Source organism: Emydura macquarii, unplaced genomic scaffold (genome assembly GCF_026122565.2).
Source record: "Emydura macquarii macquarii isolate MOO-44397 ecotype Brisbane River unplaced genomic scaffold, CSIRO-AGI_Emac_v2 contig_1644, whole genome shotgun sequence".
In the NCBI taxonomy this organism is placed as follows: Eukaryota; Metazoa; Chordata; order Testudines; family Chelidae; genus Emydura; species Emydura macquarii.
Window position 1 is genome coordinate 2,787,477 of NW_027131781.1, and position 17,569 is coordinate 2,805,045.

The 17,569-nt window shown below is 49.7% G+C and overlaps 1 protein-coding gene across 13 annotated transcripts in view; it reads left to right on the top strand.

Annotated features, from left to right (window-relative positions):
- TLE3 (TLE family member 3, transcriptional corepressor) overlaps window positions 1-10,934 on the top strand; it is a 49,960-nt gene extending 39,026 nt beyond the window's left edge. For 7 of the 13 annotated variants that reach the window (XM_067555471.1, XM_067555477.1, XM_067555473.1 and 4 more), the window contains 8 exons: window positions 344-534; window positions 1,570-1,646; window positions 2,229-2,478; window positions 2,708-2,955; window positions 3,686-3,833; window positions 6,480-6,630; window positions 7,544-7,620; window positions 8,191-10,934. In XM_067555471.1, coding sequence (XP_067411572.1) covers window positions 344-534; window positions 1,570-1,646; window positions 2,229-2,478; window positions 2,708-2,955; window positions 3,686-3,833; window positions 6,480-6,630; window positions 7,544-7,620; window positions 8,191-8,298 — 1,250 coding nt within the window. In that variant the 3' untranslated portion in view covers window positions 8,299-10,934. Of the gene's footprint in view, window positions 1-343; window positions 535-1,569; window positions 1,647-2,228; window positions 2,479-2,707; window positions 2,960-3,685; window positions 3,834-6,479; window positions 6,631-7,543; window positions 7,621-8,190 lie in introns of those variants that run through there. The other 6 variants (XM_067555474.1, XM_067555478.1, XM_067555481.1 and 3 more) reach the window with 2 other exon arrangements.
- The last annotated feature ends 6,635 nt before the right edge of the window (window positions 10,935-17,569 follow it).

The window sequence follows — 17,569 nt, forward strand, 5'->3', positions numbered from 1 at the left end:
TTCAGCCCCGCTGCCGCCCCTTCCTCCCCCCCACAAAACCAGTGACAGCCGCGGCTGCTTACGCCGGGAAGCCCAGCACTTCCCAGGCTTTGCTCCTCTGGCCGCTTGAGGCCCTCCCAGCTCCTTGACGCTGCGCGCCACTAGTTTGTAACTTAGCGGTCAGCCTGCTGAAGCCGACCCCGCCCCTGCTCCTGCCCGGTTCCTGGGAGCGCGGGTGGGTGGCTAAATGGCGCTGCCTTCGCCCCCCCGGAGCCGGGCACGGTGGGTTTAGCTGAACGAGTTAGAGCAGTCCCCGGTGTCTGGCAGCTGGATCTAGGGATGACCCTTTTCCCCCCCTCTCCAGCCTCTGCTCTGCGGACGCCCATCTCCATCGCCAGCTCCTACGCCGCGCCCTTCGCCATGATGGGGCACCACGAAATGAACGGTTCCCTGACCAGCCCCGGGGCCTACGCGGGGCTGCACAACATCCCGCCGCAGATGAGTGCCGCTGCCGCCGCCGCCTACGGCCGGTCGCCAATGGTGAGCTTTGGAGCTGTACGTAGAACTTTTAGCTCCTTCTCTGGCCGCGGCGGGAGGCGCTGGGTGTGTCGGGAGCGGGCGGGGGCTTCCCTCGGCGGCTGCCTTCTCAGCCCAGGCCATCTCGACTCAGCTGCCAGTGCATTGAGTTCTCCTGCAATGGGGAGCTGGGGGCTCTCCCCGCTGGGGAGCGAGCCATCCGCTCCGGGCTCTCGCCGGGTCTTCGTCTCACGGCTATGGAGACGGGGCGCCCGGAGATGGTGGATGCTATAAAACCAGCTGCCTTCAAACAGCTGCCTTTTGGTTCTGCTCCTCTGATGGGCTTCCAGAGAACGCCCGGGGCAAGCCAGGAGCCGTTTGCAAACCTGAACGCGGGGCTAAACGCGCCTTCTGGGGAACTTCCAGTGCCCAGAGACTCGCCGAGAGCCTCTCGTTCAGAGCTGCCAAGCGCGGGCGGCTTCCGCGGCATCGCTGGGGATCGGCCCCAGCGCCTCTTTGCAGGGGCTTTTAAATGCTCCGAGCTGGCACTTTGTTCTCAGCGTCCTCCGCTTCTGGTTGGACGCCGGGTTTCACACGATGCTAGGGGAGGGTCTGGTCTCGTGGGGCTGGATCCTGGGGTCCCTGCCCCGTTATGACAAGTCCGGAGCCATACTCGTCTGTGGGGAGCTCATCTGAGTACGGGCTGATCAGCACGTGGAGAAGGGACTGTGGCTTTGGCCATGGGGTTCCTGGCCTGTTTGGAAGCAGGACACTGAGGGACACCTGTTCCCACTGCACGTCCACCTCATCCTGCAGATCCCCAGACCCTGGATAATCCTGGCAGCAGTTTCCTATGTCTAGTGGGAGGTGGAGGGAACAAATCAGTGGGGCGTTGTTATGATTATGAATCCGTTGTCCTGGGGGCATGAGGAATGATATGAAATGCAGAAAACTGGGGAAAGCCTCTGCTCCCCTCCAGCGCCATAGCGTAGCCGGGAGCTGGCTAGCCTGCGTAGGAAGCGGTGAGTTTCATGCAGCAGCCAGCGTCTGACGCCGTTGAGGTCTGTTTTACAGGTTGGCTTTGACCCACACCCGCCCATGAGGGGCCCGGGCCTCCCTGCCAGCCTCGCGTCCATTCCCGGCGGGAAACCGTAAGTCGCCCTTTCTGTTCCTCCGCTGTGTTTGTGGGTGGGTGACGTGGGGCCTTCGCTTTCCCCGCCATCGCTTTCAGGCTGCTTTACTCCTCCACCTGCCCCTTGTCACCTTCCCCCGGCCAGAAACCGCGCAGGCAGGTGTGTGCCGCTGCCCCTCATGCCAAGGGTCTGTGGCTTCTTCCATGCGCTCGATGCCTCGTCCCGGGCTTGCAGACAGCCCCGTCCCTGGGGGCACGGGGCGCTCCGCAGCTCACAGCGCGGGGCAGCGGCGGGGAACGTCAGATTCCTAGATACCAAGGCCAGGAGACACCGTTGGGATTGTCTGATCCGACCTCCTTCCTGCCCTCAGCTTCCCCGTCAAAGTCGGCGGGCGCCAGATGCGCTTGTCGTCCCCGCGGGCCCCGGGAGAGGGATTGTGACCTTGCTGTCTGCCCTGCCACGCAGTGTGGTGCACGGCCCAGACAGCAGCAGCCCAGCACACGGTGACCGTAGTTTCTGCTGCTGCTCAGCACCTCTGTGCCATGTGTCCATCTCCCTCCTGGACTAACCCCTCCGCCGGCCTTCGTTCTCCCCCACCAGAGCCTACTCCTTTCACGTCAGTGCTGACGGGCAGATGCAGCCGGTCCCGTTCCCACACGACGCCCTTGCTGGCCCCGGCATCCCACGACACGCGCGTCAGATCAACACGCTGAGCCACGGGGAGGTGGTGTGTGCCGTGACGATCAGCAACCCCACCAGACACGTCTACACCGGAGGGAAAGGATGTGTGAAGATCTGGGACATCAGCCAGCCGGGCAGCAAGAGTCCCATTTCACAGCTGGATTGTTTGGTAAGTTGCCGACAGGGTACACACGTGGGTGCAAGTGTCTAGGGATGCTTTGGCACGTGTGTGTGCTCTTGCTACTCCTATCCGTTCTGGCTAGTTTCAGAACCACAGTGAGCTTGCTCATGTTAATCACGGAGCGAGAATTTCACTTGATTTCCCCGTATTCCTGTTACAAGCCGTGTTGGACAAGGACCTCCCTCCGTGACGCTCACGCCGTCTCTTATTCCTGCAGAACAGAGACAACTACATCCGTTCCTGCAAACTCCTCCCTGACGGCCGCACGCTGATTGTGGGCGGGGAAGCGAGTACGCTCACCATCTGGGACCTGGCTTCCCCAACGCCCAGGATCAAGGCCGAGCTGACCTCCTCTGCCCCAGCGTGCTACGCTCTGGCAATCAGCCCTGATGCAAAAGTCTGCTTCTCCTGTTGCAGTGACGGCAATATCGCTGTGTGGGATCTCCACAACCAGACGCTGGTTAGGTGAGTCTTGGATGTCCTCTGATGTGGCAGTGTGTAAGGCTGGTGATGGGAATTCTGTGCTTTTCAGACCGAAACGTTAGATTGGGGACAATCTTGGGTCGCTCAAGAAGACAGATGGCAGAAAGTATGGCAATGAGTGAAAGTAAATATTGGTTTAGATTGTGGCTGCAATGTGTAACTCGTGATCAGTGCTCGAACCGGGCCAGTCTTCGCTGGCAATCTGTCAAGCTTCCTCCTTGTTCCCAAGAGTCTCAGCTTTTATTGAAAAAAGAGTCAGTTTCTAGCTGCTGGGATTGCAGAGTAAACCTTGAAAACGTGAACTGATTGCAAACCGGTGCAGAGATGTCTCCCTGAGTTGTCAGAGAGCCTGAAACATTAGCTCTGAGGGGTGTCAGAGGTTGATTTTGTGGGTAGAGCTCAGGAAAGCGTGACTGCTTTTCCTCCAGTTGACTCTGTGGCAGGACTAGACTTGTAGAAGAGACTGGAACTTGTGAAACTTAATTTGTTAGATTGTGTCGTCTAATGCGCATAATTTCCTTATATAAACCTGGCTTTCAGCTTCCTAATCAGTGACCGTCTTGACCCCAGACTGACTGTATAGATACTGATGGGCTGTCATCGTATCCCTGCGTGTAATTCAATGTGACAGAGAGAGGGAGAGGTTTTCGTTTGTTTTGGTTTTTTAAAGAGATTTCTAAACCCTCTTGCGTGTTGGGTTTTTGCTCCTTAGGCAATTTCAAGGCCACACCGATGGCGCGAGCTGCATAGATATCTCGCATGATGGTACAAAGTTATGGACCGGTGGTCTGGACAACACCGTGCGTTCCTGGGACCTGCGGGAAGGAAGACAGCTTCAGCAACACGACTTCACTTCCCAGGTAAGCGTTGGGTTTCTCTTGGTCCCTAGAGGTGGGACGACTGCCTGGTGCTTGGCTAGTGCAGAGTTCCTCTTGTTGGGGTTTTTGAAGAGTGAGTGTTTCCTTTGGCCTTCGTGGGATATTCGTGAATCTGTATTTCGTGTTAGCTGGTATCGTCGGTATTGGCTGGAATTTGTGGCTGATTCTGTTCCGTGTCTTGAATGAAATTTCAAGGGTCTCGACTGCTGCATCTGAATATTCTTCTAAATCTCAGCTGGAGGGACCCAGGGTTTTACCAAGGTTACTCCTGCCAGTACAGCAGATCGGGCTGCCCTGTGTGAAGGTGTGCGTCCCTTACAGGCTATGGGCAATAATGGAATGATGCTTTGCCGCCTTTGTGTGTGGACTAGCTTTGTCTAAATTAAAGGCCCTGGTCGTTCCTTTGTCAATAAATCAATGACGTGAGCAGTGGTTGCCATTAAGAAGCCAGCATTTGTCAACGGGTGCCACGCAGTTGCTATAGTTAAGAACATCATAATGGCTATGCTGGGTCAGACCCACAGTCCATCTAGCCCGGTACCCGCCTTTGACGGTGGCAGGTGCCGGATGCTTCAGAGAGAAGGAACAGAACAGGGCCTTTTATTGAGTGATCCGTCCCTTGTTGTCCAGACCCAGCTATTTCACTGGGTTACTATCGTTAGGGGTAAACTGGTACCTCAGAGTGTCAGCAAATGTGTTGTCTTAATGGTGAGCAAAGTGATGCTGGATTAACAAGGTCTCAGGCTTCTGTAAGTGATACAAATTCCCAGCTTCCTGTGGGATTTCCATACACATTTAATCTGCACACCCTGGAGTGTGATGCTTACTCCAAATATCTGTGGCGGGGCCATCTTTGCTGCACATCAGCCTACACAGACCCCCTGTCGCTAGTGAAATTTGTGAGTGCCGGATAAGAGAATAAACACGTTGCACGTCACTACTGAATGACAGCAAGTCTCAGCGGCGAACCCCAAGGCACCGGCTGTCACGAGTTTCCACTATATTAACGCTTGGCCTTGGGAATCTGGCCATCCCGGTGCCATGCAGTCACTGCTGTCACAGCTTCTAGGCCGTGGACAGCCGGGACTTAGAGCCCATTTCGTCTTCCTGCTCTCCAGGCAGAGTTTTCCTGTGCTGGAAAGACACTTTCTGTCCACATCCATAAATACTCTGGCCAGAAACCTGTCTCCAGCAGAGTTTGCATTTCAGGCTCCAGTGCTTGATTCGAAAGAAGGCAAGCAATTGACTTTCTGCTCCTGTACTTTGTTCACATGGGTCCTGGTTTTGTTGGACTCAAAATTTCCGTAGTTTAGGAGATTGGTGCTTTAAGCAGATTCCTTCCAAACTCATCAAACCCTGCTTATGTTCTGAGCGGTCGATCTTGCTGTCAGCTGTTAGCAAGGATGCACATTTAATATCAGCCAAGGGCATGTGTGTCCCCCTAGTATAGGAGAGAGCACAGAGGCTTTAATTTTTATTGTTTTACTGGAACATGGATTAGCACAAGCCTATAAATGAAGAGCAGGGAATCTTCTGCCAGTCCAGGAAAATAGTGCTCCGGACCCAGTCCAGTTCCATCGATAGATGTACCGGAATCTCTCTGAACAAATCAGCATGTGTTTAAACAAAAAGTTCCTGTTCCATGATGTACCTTTTGCACTGATCCTCTGCTTTCAACAGAGCTGGAGTCAGTAGCGCCTGGCTGCAGAAGCCATGAAAAATTCAGCAGTGAAGAAGCTTAGTCTTGCATTTAATTGTACTGAAGCTTAAATTAGGGAAAACTGGATAAGTGGCGTTTAGTTCCTAGTTACTAAGATTCTGTGTGGGAGGGTAGAGGAGGAGAAGGCCTGCACTTTCCTGGATAATTCTCCATAGGAAAAAATCAATCAATTTAAGTAGATCAATTTGTACATTATGTAAACTGTTTTCCTCACCAATTGCTGCCCCCTGACTCGTGGTCACTGGGGCTCAAAGATCTTGTTGCTTGGAGTGATGATGTAAATGCATACTCTTCTGGGATGGTGGAAATTAACTGTATGGAGCTAGACTTGTGTTTATGCCAGCCCCGAAGTGTGCAGTTATTGCTGATGCTGTTAGGTTAGGACTGGTAACGTACAGAGCAGTATTCAATCAGGAGGAAAAACTTGTACTTCAGCAACCAGGAGAGCCATTCTTAGGGGACTAGGTAGTTCGGGCTACAGAGATCTTAGTCTCTAGGTTGCTTGTTTAAATCTGGGTGAGGTCTGCAGTGACTAAAAACTGTGGCCAGCCGGTTGCTGTGGGACTGTTGATGGTGTGAGTTCAGGTCCTAGCTGACAGGTGTCCGCATCACAGTTGGCGCCTGGCTGACAGTCACAGCCACTTCCTTGCCGTGGTGGTGACCCCAGCATGGGCGCAGCCTGTTGGATGGGGCAGGGTGGAGAGACACATGGCTGTGCGTGCCGGGTTTGAGCCTAGCATGGCTGCTGTCCGGGTAAATGAGAGACCTGTGGGTCGGGTACCTTTTCTCTTTGCAAAAACCATGTCTGCAGTGAGAGGGGCTGCAGAAGGTTTGGCAAATCCAGGCAGCTGATCGGCTGGTGAGGAGGTGAACTACTGAGCTCTAAGACTGTTTGGCTGTCCCTTTAGATCTTCTCGCTGGGTTACTGCCCCACCGGTGAGTGGCTGGCGGTAGGCATGGAGAGCAGCAACGTCGAAGTGTTGCACCACACCAAGCCAGATAAATACCAGCTTCACCTACACGAGAGCTGTGTCCTTTCCCTGAAGTTTGCCTACTGTGGTAAGTTACCTCTGGGTTCGTTAAGAGCTCTGGCCCCGTTAGCTTCAACAGGGCTACCCGTGTGTTTAAAGTTAGGCGCTTGTGTAAGTCCCCTGCTGAATCCAGACCTCTGAGCCACCATCCCGAGCATTTCCATGAGAGAGTGTATGTAGTTTGGTCCATGGCATAGTGTCAGGTTAAGTTCACGTGTGTAAATGCCGTCCAACAGGATTTGTAAGGAGGAGGGTTAAATTGTAGGTTACCATTGGAAAACAACCCCCCTGCGCAAGCTGATTGAAGGTGTGAAGTGCTAAGCAATATCACTGAACACTGTGTTAATCAGAGTGCTGCCCACACGTTGACTCACTAACGGAAGCAGAGGGAAGAGGCACTGATTGGAAGCAAAGACTTAGGAGTGGTGAATCATCTGACTGCAAATTGCACATTTGACGCTACCCCAGTTAGCTGCTGTCCCCAGAGATGAGCCAGTTACCTTCTGGAATGACCAGGCCAGCAAATATGGGTGGTAACTTTATTGAAGCACTGGATTAAAAAGTACGAACGGTAATATGATGGCCTGTTCTGTTCTGTTCTACAATTCTACGCTGGTGCATATGTAGATAGCAAGTACAAGAATACCTAGTGCTACATGCCAGGGTTTGGCCAGATCTTTTCATGGGTAGGTATTGTTAGTATATGTGTGCTCAGCTCATCCAGAAATTGAGAGGGGAAACGCGTGACCTTCCCTGCCATGGTGCATTGATTTCACAGTCACTAATAATCTCCCACTTGGAGCGGACAGGCTTGGCTCACAAGACCCGCACCATTAGAATAACGTTCCCGTTGTGAAACTAACCTATGCAGTATACGTTGCCGCTTTTGTGTCGGATATGCCCTGTTGTGGGGGAACTGACGCCCTGCTTTGTGTGTTTAGGTAAATGGTTTGTGAGTACAGGAAAAGATAATCTTCTCAATGCCTGGAGAACGCCATATGGAGCAAGCATATTCCAGGTAAGAGGCCGCTCTTGCTTGGACCTTGAGAACGTCCGTTCCGCTTGTACCAGCAATTCCCTGGGGCAAGCCATTCTAGCAGCACTGCCGTGTTCAATGCTGCTTGCAGCGAGCTGGGTTTGAGAACAATCCCTGGTCTCCACGCCAGGCGCTATCCCCGTTGTCTATACAGCGAGGAAGAGACGGAGCGGAAAACTGACCTCCCCTGCCACACGCTGAAAGTGGCACGAGCAGTGAGAGATGGAGCATCCCACTCTTCCGGAGCGAGGATGGGGCTGTCTGCACGTGGTTAAGGCTGGATCTGAGTTAAGCCGTGTGGAGCTGAGAGGAGAACCCACTGGCTAAAAAGGAAAGATAGTCAGTATAAGTCAACGTGGATGGCCGAAAGGCACCAAAATACGTTTTTCTGCCCCGTTCATCTAAAACTCCCAGTTTATCGCCGTTTTGCATGTAAATAACAGTAACTCGCTCACCACAAAGAGGCTTTTCTGCTTAGTCGAGTGCGGTTGGAAGCGGAAGATGTAGGCTGTGAACTGATTCTCTCTTTTGTTTCCTTTTTCCCGTTTCTAGTCAAAAGAATCCTCCTCAGTCTTAAGTTGTGACATTTCAGCAGATGACAAATACATTGTGACTGGCTCTGGTGACAAGAAGGCCACAGTCTATGAGGTCATCTATTAAACCAGGATTTGAACAGGGCTGTCGACTCTAAATATCAGGCTCGGGCCTGACAAGACAGTGGCACGGTTCTGAAGGACGTAGGAAGACGAAGGGAGAGCAGCAGTGGGAGAGTGTTTCCTGCCGGGCTGTGCAGTGTGGATCTTCGTGGCCTCAGAGTAAAGTGCATGGACAGACGCGTTTCAGCAGTTTTTATTTTAAGCCCTGGCACATAATACACGTGGATTTATTTGGAGGTCTGCGAGTACGGCACACAGTGAAGCCCTAAACAAGTTTTGGTTTGGTTTGAGGGGTTTTTTGTTGTTGTTTTTTTTGTCTGCGCTTTGGTGGCACTATAAAGGACTTATTTTTTATTGTGAGGGGTTTTTCTTGCGCTCTACATAAGACTTGTGAAAAATGTAAATAACAGACTAGTAAATAGAATTGAAAGGGTGGAGTAATCCTCCTGGTACACTAGCTGTGTATTTTTTTTATTTTATTTTATTTTTTTTGTCTGCTGTAATTGTATTCCACTGATGGTTTTGGTGGTGGCAATTTTTCCCCCCCACGGTATCCATTTGAGATACTTCCTTGACCTGCAGCTTGTAACCAGCTTGAGCAGAGATGCCAGTGGTGAAAGTTGTTCCTACTGTCGTACATGTGAATTGTTCAGTGTGTTAGTCAAATGTTTGAACACTGTATGGACTGAAGTTAAATTGGTCAAATCTTCAGCTACTGATGTGACATCAGCAAAACAATCACATTTTTATATGGATTTTTGTGCACGGATGTTTGAAGAAAACAGGAAGTCCATGTTCTAAGAAACTTCTACTCAAGCCCTTCTTGATCTTCGGACATAAATGATGAGGAATAGTTTCCAAGAAAGCGTAGTAAAATTCAGCTCAGGGAGCCATGAGAAATAATAGCAACTTATGTGTTTTGTATTCAAATGAAAGTAAAGAATTAGAATTGATAACCTTTAAAATACAATTCTTTTTTTTTTTTTTTTTTTTTTTTTTTTTTTAAGAAAAAGTTTACTAACAAGTAGGGTTTGTGTGGGGGGGGCGAGGGGCTGTCTCTGGTAGGAGTCCGTGGCTTTCTTGTCTTGTCGCTTTGGGCATATTGGTTCCAACGAAGCAAAACCCATCCCCACGCAGGCCGGTGTTTCAACATTTTGTACTAAAAAGTTAAATAAATAAACGGGAAATAAAAGTATTTGTGTAGCAGAAGTGCTCACCCTGTATTGTAGGATATGGAAGAGAATTTTTATACGACATTTTTATGGATTATTTTTTAATTTTTGATTTTTAATCTGGTCAAAATAATTAGGGTTATGATGAAAACTACCTGTTTTAAATCGATAGTACAAAAGAAGAAATGGACAATGAAGTTGGAGATGTTCTTTAACTTTCTGTTCTTGGACACGCACTCAGCATCACGTCTGTATTGCAAGTCGTCAGCAGTACTCTCCAGCAGCAGCTAGTGATTTGGGGGTGAGGGGAAACAAAGATCTGGGGGGTGAAGGTAAACGTCATAAGAATTTTTCCCCAAAGTTTCACATTTTAAGATTTGACGTTTTTTCCCCCAGAACAAAAACAAGGGAAATTTCAAAAGCAAAAAGTATGCGCCCCATGAGACTTACTAGTAATGATGCACCTCTGATTCTGATTGAAGAAACATGCTCTGTCATGCAAAAAGTGTGAATTTTTTATTTTTATTATGCACTAATTGTCACAAAAAGCTCTTAAGTAAAAAAGCATCTTTTAAAAAAATGGTTTTTTGAAGTGCGGTTGTGTTCAGAAAAATGACTGGAAAAATGGCATCATCTTCAGTGATCTGCTTTCTGTGCATATGAGAGTCGAGACCTGCTTATTTCTAATGACTACACGTTTGTAGTCTCTCTTCACTGTACTGTGCTGCAGTGCAATAGCAGAAGGAGATGGATTCTTTTATGGCCTGCTCATCGTCCGCAGAATGATTTAGTCAGTTCCAGTTCCAGGACCTTTATTACTGGTGATAATGTGAGCGCGCTAAAGAACCCAGCTTGACTCTCCGGTCCCCATGTGAATTTGTACTCCTGGCCCTGAAACAAAGCCACTGCTTAGGGAAGTACATTGAAAATGAAAGAACACAGAAACACACAATGCCAGATTTAGAGTCACTTTTCAGTGCATAACCCGCCCTTTACAGCTAACTTGGAATGAGATGGGAAGGGTTAGAACTTTGAGTGAAAATTCCCACTGTAGTAACACCACGGGCTAATGTCCCAAAATGGTTGTTTGCAAGTTGGTGCTTTTTAAAATAATACAAAATGATAAAGTGGGCATAGCTAAGTAGGCGGAGGGTTCCTAAGTCATACTGTCTCAACTTTACACCAAAGTATGTAGCAGAATATGTACAGCTGTTAATAACTACAACTGGTTTTGTAAAAAAAAATAAATAAAAAAGAAACGAGAGAATAAAAATTAAATGTAATGAAGCTCAAATGCAAGCCCAGTGTCTATACGCCATTTGTTCTCTGACACCCTGCACGGAGTTGTTAATAAAAACAGACAAAATGGCTGCCGTTGTTCTTCCGGCACCTCGGCTGGGGGCGGGATAAAACCTGAGTTCAATAGCTCTGTTTCCTACTCAGCAGGGTCCCAGGCTGGGCAGCTGCTGCTAAGATAGGCCCTGATCCAGAGCCCCTGGGGGTCAGTGGGACTCTGCATTGATGTGGAAGAACTTGGGATCTGGCCCACAGGGCTGGTGGAGGAAAGAGGCTTAGTCTCACTGCCTGGCAAGCCCTGAGCTGGATGTGTCCTGGGGACAGGCACCATTCTTCTGTCCTGTCATGAGCACAGTGGATGGGAGGGAAGCAGAGCTCAAAGTGTGTCCTGGTTGCCAAGAAGGCTAATAGCATATTGGGCTGCATTAATAGGAGCATTGCCAGCAGATGAAGGGAAGTGATTATTCCCCTCTATTCAGCATTGGTGAGGCTGCATTTGGAGTATTGTGTCCAGTTTTGGGCCCCCCACTACAAAAAGGATGTGGACAAATTGGAGAGAGTCCAGCAGCGGGCAACAAAAATGATGAGGGGACTGGAGCACAAGACTTATGAGGAGAGGCTGAGGGACCTAGGCATGTTTAGTCTGCAGAAGAGACGGGTGAGGGGGGATTTGATAGCAGCCTTTAACTACCTGAAAGGGGGTTCCAGGGAGGATGGAGCTAGGCTGTTCTCGGTGGTGGCAGATGACAGAACAAGAAGCAATGGTCTCAAGTTGCAGGGCAGGAGGTCTAGATTGGATATTAGGCAAAAGTTTTTCACTAGGAGGGTGGTGAAGCACTGGAATGGGTTACCTAGGGAGGTGATGGAATCTCCATATTTGGAGGTTTTTAAGCTGCGACTTGACAAAGCCCTGGCTGGGATGATTTAGCTGAGGTTAGTCCTGGTTAGTCCTGCTTTAAGCAGGGGGTTGGACTAGATGATCTCCTGAGGTCCCTTCCAACTCTGTGATCCTATGAAAGGAATAACCACGTCTCAGGTCAGTGCCTGAGAATACCAACAGCGCAGACGTTCAGAGTTGCTCCTTCCCCCGCTCATCTTGCTGTTCGTTCCATGTTGCCATTGTAAAGAGCAGCAATTCAGAGCCGGTGGATTATTCTCCTGCTTCCCAGGTGGCTGGTGGGTAATGGGTGTGACTGCTCGGTGTTACTGTATGTAAACGACTGCTCAAGTTCAGCTGTGAAAGACAAGCCAACAGCAGAATATATTAGAGCCGCTAAATTTGACTCCAGAGTACCACTGCCAGCATTTTACTTTTTCCTTTTCCTGTGACAGATGTTTCTAAAATGTTTTTGATTCCAAACATATGTCATGAGAACTCGATATCCAGGCCTGGGAGCTGACTGTGTGCTATAATCCAGTAGAGTTTGGTGATGGGATTTCCTCCTCCACATTATTCTTTTTTAAAACTTCAGTCTTTTGGAAAATATCTGTTCTGTACAGAGCCCCACCCCACCCCTCAGGATGAAGAGACAAAAGAAGCCACCTGGAAGGATTATCACAACCACTCGATTTTTGAGAGAGAAGAGGGCTAGTATTGGCAGTACGATGATACCTGCCTCAAGAGACGGGCGAGGAATTGGCCACCTACTAGAGTTCGCCTTTAATTAAAGGTTGAACACAATTATACGGGAAACTTGGACTCTTCCAAGGTGTGGTCTATTGGAAACAGTTCTTGGTGCAGATTTCTCCTTAGAACCATCGTGGCCCAGTTCTGCACTATCCCAGGATGATCTTGTCTCCACACACATCCTATGGATGTAGAATTAAGTTGGTGATTTTGGTTGGTTGGTTGATTCTGTGGCCTAGCACATGGGCAAATGGACACAACGCTGCCCCTTTGGTACATCTGATTAAAAAGAAATATACGTTCTGCACCCCACACATTCTATCCAGATGGGGATTGATGCGACGTTTTACGTTGGCAAATGGAGCCATGCAATGCTCAATGCCATTTGTGGGGAGGAGAAAGTCTTTGAGTTTTATAGGTGGCACGCCTGAGTGCAGCCGAATTCTTTTATTTCTCAGAGGGGCAGGGATGAGTTAGTCTCCTCTGCGGAAATTATTTGATGCAAATGTCTAGTGTTCCATTGCTTTCAGAACAGGCGACCCCTGCCAGAGATGAAGCTCTTTTCTTGAACTAGGACATATGTAACATCCTACAGGGGTTTCCCCAGTGATGTATTGAACATGACAGAGCCTGCTGTGAGGGAGAAATAAAAAGCAGGAGCAGCACTCTTAACTGCTTGGGTTTCCAATAATGTACAGTGGTAAATGGTTATGAGTGCATTTAAATCTGATTTTAAGCTGAATGGAACGAGGCACTGACACGGGGGACCATTAAAAGACCAAAACTCACAGGAAATCCCTTGCTGTAAAATTAAGACGACGTTAATACACAGATGTAAAAATGTATTTGTACGAGGCCAGCAAGCCGGATACTGACTAAAGGACCAAGACTCTGTTGCACTCTTGATGTCATATGCATACTGTGACGCTCCCCTTTCAACAACTTCCAGCTGTCGGTTGGCCTCTATAATTAATTTGGCTGGACTATAACCTTTCAAAAAGCACTGTGGAGAGAAGGTGGTAAATGTTTGAACAGGCTAATTCCGCTTTACCAGTAAAGCCCTCTGGATGAGCCAGGGCTTTATCATAGCTTTTACAAGCTGTGCACGCTAATTTTTTTCCTTACATATTAATAAGGGCTCTTAAAGATGCTTTCAGTTCAGTGTTGGACTGATGCTGCTGCTATAAAATACCATCAAGTGAAGACACAGCTACCTCACGGGGCAGCTTAGCAAAGGGTTTGACCGTGTATTAGCCTAGTCCTAGTGTGCTGGTGTGTCAGTTACTCCAGTCTGGGTGTAGCACTTAATTCCTCAGTTTAAAAGAATAGTTTATTTCAAGTTAGAAACATCCCATGCTGCTGAACTAGACTTGCGGCGTTTTTGGTCCTTGTGCTGGTTGGGAAAGCTTGATGCTCTGATTTCAAAGGTCAGCTGGAGCAACTATTTGTTGAACATTCTCTGGTTCAAGCAACCCCCGTAGATGAAGCAAAATAAATAATTGTCAAAGAAGCGTCACGTTTCCAGGGGGATGGAAGGAAATATACCTGAAAACACCTGCAGCATCTCAGGGCAGTGAGGAATCGCTGTTCCTCACAATCACACGGCTCTTGGCCTTGTGGGTCTATTTCGGCTTTTCTTTACACGTCGTTTTGTGCCTAAGGGTTTAGCAGGAGAAAGCCGGCGTCCGTAGCCTCTTGATCGCTGCCGTATTAAATTGGCCTTACGGATCAAGTTGCCTCCTGTTACGGTGCCTGTGTGGTGGTGGTTTGGTCGTGCTCCCTGGCAGGGTGGGCTATGCCCCCTGGCGGCAGAGATTGCCTGCAGCTTTCTAATCCACAAGTTTCCTGGACTGTTACCTCCTGGGGTCCTTGGAAAGTCGGCCGTGGCTGCGCGCTAAGCCAAACAAGCGCTTGCTGGAGCACTGGGGAAAAGCCAAGTTTCACTATGGCTAGTGAACCACAACAGTTTTTGTTCTCTTCAGCGGCACAATCCGCTTATGAAAGCAGCAGCAGCCCCAGCCATGATGCGCACACACTCACTTGCGTAAGGGCCCCACGAACAAGAGAGACAGGAAGGCATGTGGCGTTGGCAGCTTGTAGCTGTTAAAACCGCCATTAACCTTTTGAGCAGGGTACGGAGCAGCACTACCTCATTTCCTGCCACCGTCCTACTACGGCAAACTCTTGGAGATGGTAGGTCACGGCACAGACTGCCGCAGGGAGGTTGCAGGGACTCAGAGAGCAGGTCAATGACCAGACAGGGATAGCAGGCAGTAGCATGGGACAGTAAGGACTATATGCCACTGAGCCGTTGAAGCCCAGCTCTCAAGGACTGGAAGTCAGTAGAAATTGCACTCCAAATAATGGATAATGCTCAAATTGTGGTATTTAAGTCCTGGAGCCGCGACAAAGGCCATTAGACTAGCTTAAAATAAAAACATAACCGAGGCCCAGGATGGCTGTTTAACACCTTTGCCCCGCAGGTGCCTTCCAATCAGGGCCCAGAAGTGCATCCTATTTATGTATGGCCCTTCCAGAAAGGAACAAGATAGCACCCTGGCCCTTTGGGGTTTTCTGTGCAAGTCCCTGGGCTGAGTGAGACAGGGACAGGCACAGGAGCAGTGCCTGGGGCTTGGTGGGAATTCCCAGCCCAACACTGGATTCCCTGCCAGCCATTCAGGCTGTCCTTTCTCCCATGTGGCTCCCCTTCCCTCCCCAAAATGGCAGCCACTCCCTCCGCTTCCACTCGGGCCTGAGCTGAGGCGTTCTTCTGTGGGTGAGCTGGTGGGGGCTGGTCTGATCCATGCAGCTGACACCAGGGTCATCGCCGCTGCCTGTTCGAAGTGAATTTAAACTGCCTGCAGGGCTGTGATCTTTTGGGTCTGTCTTCGTAGTTTGTCTGTGACTAGGGCTCTGGGGCGTTACGGCAATACACCAAATAATAAAAGCTCCTCCCTTTCCACGAACGCGCTTCCACCTGAGAACATGTTCTCGGAGACTAGAGACGAGATCCTGCAATAACCAGCGAAGCAAATGCTTGAATTTGGACAAATGTTCCCAGATATTCTTCCTCTCCCATCACTTCTTGTTGCCAGGGAAGTCCCAGAATTAAAGCACTGGGTGGTGCAATGCAGAAGAATATAACGCTTGGCTGTACTGAAAAAATTCCATGTTGCCCTGGTGTGCACACGACTGAGGAATTAACTTCCCCAGGCACCTGTCCCAACGTACAGAGCACACTGTGTGAAGCCTGAGATGGACGCTAGGGCTGGCTTTGTCTTCCGTATTTCTGCCGTTGAGGTCAAGAATCTGGAGGGGCTTTCCCCAGGTGCCTCCATCTCTCATGAGCCTTGAGCAGTGAGGAAAACAGAAAATAAACAGATAAATGTGTGTCTATCGGGGCACTGTGTTCTGTAGTTCAATGATTCCTTCCCCCCCAGCAGCAGGGCTCTGTCGCCAGTGGGGCCGCTATTCTATCGCTTAACGTGGTTTTGGATGTTGCTTCAATTCTGCTTCTCCCAATCATTCCGGTGCTAGTTTTGCCATTCCGATAGCTGCCCCCTAGGCCCGGCACAGGCAGCAGCAACATACGTGTCCTTCAAACCACCCCCAGCTGTGCCTTTACCTTGACCTCAAAGTGCTTCTCGAAGGGGGAGGAGCTTAGTTGAGTCCCCCAGCTCGTTTAGCAGCCGATTTTCAGCCCTGCAGCTAGCTCCTGTTTGGGTAGCACCTTATTCAACACGTTAGTGCCCGTCTCGTCAACAAGACTACTTCGCGAGCACGGTGCTCCTTGGGGGCAGGAACAGAGCTGGTTTCTGGGCCCGTCTGCTGAAACGGGGGTGGATGGCTGCCTGGTAGCGATGGGATTAAGACCTGCCCCCACCATCCCCCACTTCACTTTTGCATAAACTACCTCATGGACATCAGTCAGTGACCCCCTCGCTTTGCACTGAGCCGGGCTGGGTTCAAGCTGGCAATCTGCAGGAAATGCCCACGCCTATTGCCTCCCCACCGCTTTCCCAGCGGCCCTGCCTTGGATGTGGCATGCTGGCGTATTCAGCGAGCGGGAAGCTCTGGTTCGGGTATCCAGCATCTCACCTCTTCGAATGCGAGCTGCAGGCTGGTTAGGATGCCGGGCAGGCCAGGTATCGCTGCCATCTGGTCAAGCGTTTGCTTATTGTCTCCAACCCGGCTGTTGCCACGTCCAGGAAGGCACGAAAGCCCTTTTTATCCACCCTACGCTCAGTTGCTGTGGCGCCTAATGCCATCCGCTCATCCCAGGCGCTGGGAACAGATGGCACAAGGGGGCTATGGGACGCCATCAGCTGTTGTTATCTCTAGCTGATGACATGGAGTGTAAATTTTGTTGGCACTACTCCCGTCATCTGTTCTGCCGCTGCATCCCACCAGTTTTAATTACTGTAATTGAGCTATAATGAATGATCGTGCATTGCCATTGTCTGTGATGTGGCGGGGAGTCTTCTGTTCGTTAGACACTTCATTTAACAACATGCCCCTCCTCGCTGCTTTGTTTATTTGGTTGAAGGGTGTCATCACTTCAAATGGCAGAGATAAAACAGTACTCGTAGTGGCTGCATTTAGATGTTTATCGTTTTTCTGTTCCCAAGAGCTGGTGCTTCACTGAATCCCGGTGGAACATCGCAGTGCGAGATAATTAATTTGGCTTAATCCCTCCAAAAACTGCAGATTGCTTTGCCTGTTGAAAACTATTAGCTGCAATTGATAAATTTAAACGTATGTGTACTTTTACTTACACACACACACACACACACACACACACACACACACGCTCTTTCTCTCTCTCTATCAAGGCTGCCTTGTTTGACTTTGCCATAGGGGGCATCTCCTGTCCCAAAGCAACAGAATCAACAACTGGCTGCAAGTACATTTTAGCTGCGTCACACCTAAAGAGTCCCTGGGACAATATTCGTCCTATGCATGGCTAGGCCTGGCAGATTTTTGGCCTTTTAACAGGTGACTCTGACTAGTGCAAATGGATACCCACTAACACCTTCTCAATATCCGTTTAGTTATGCAGGGGCTTATTGCGGGCCTTCTGCCCAAATGCTGTGTGCTGAAGATGAATTTTCAGTGCCATTTAGCGGCATGTCTGCATTTCTCATGCCTCTGCAGCCTCTGTGAGTGCTAGAGAGGGGCTT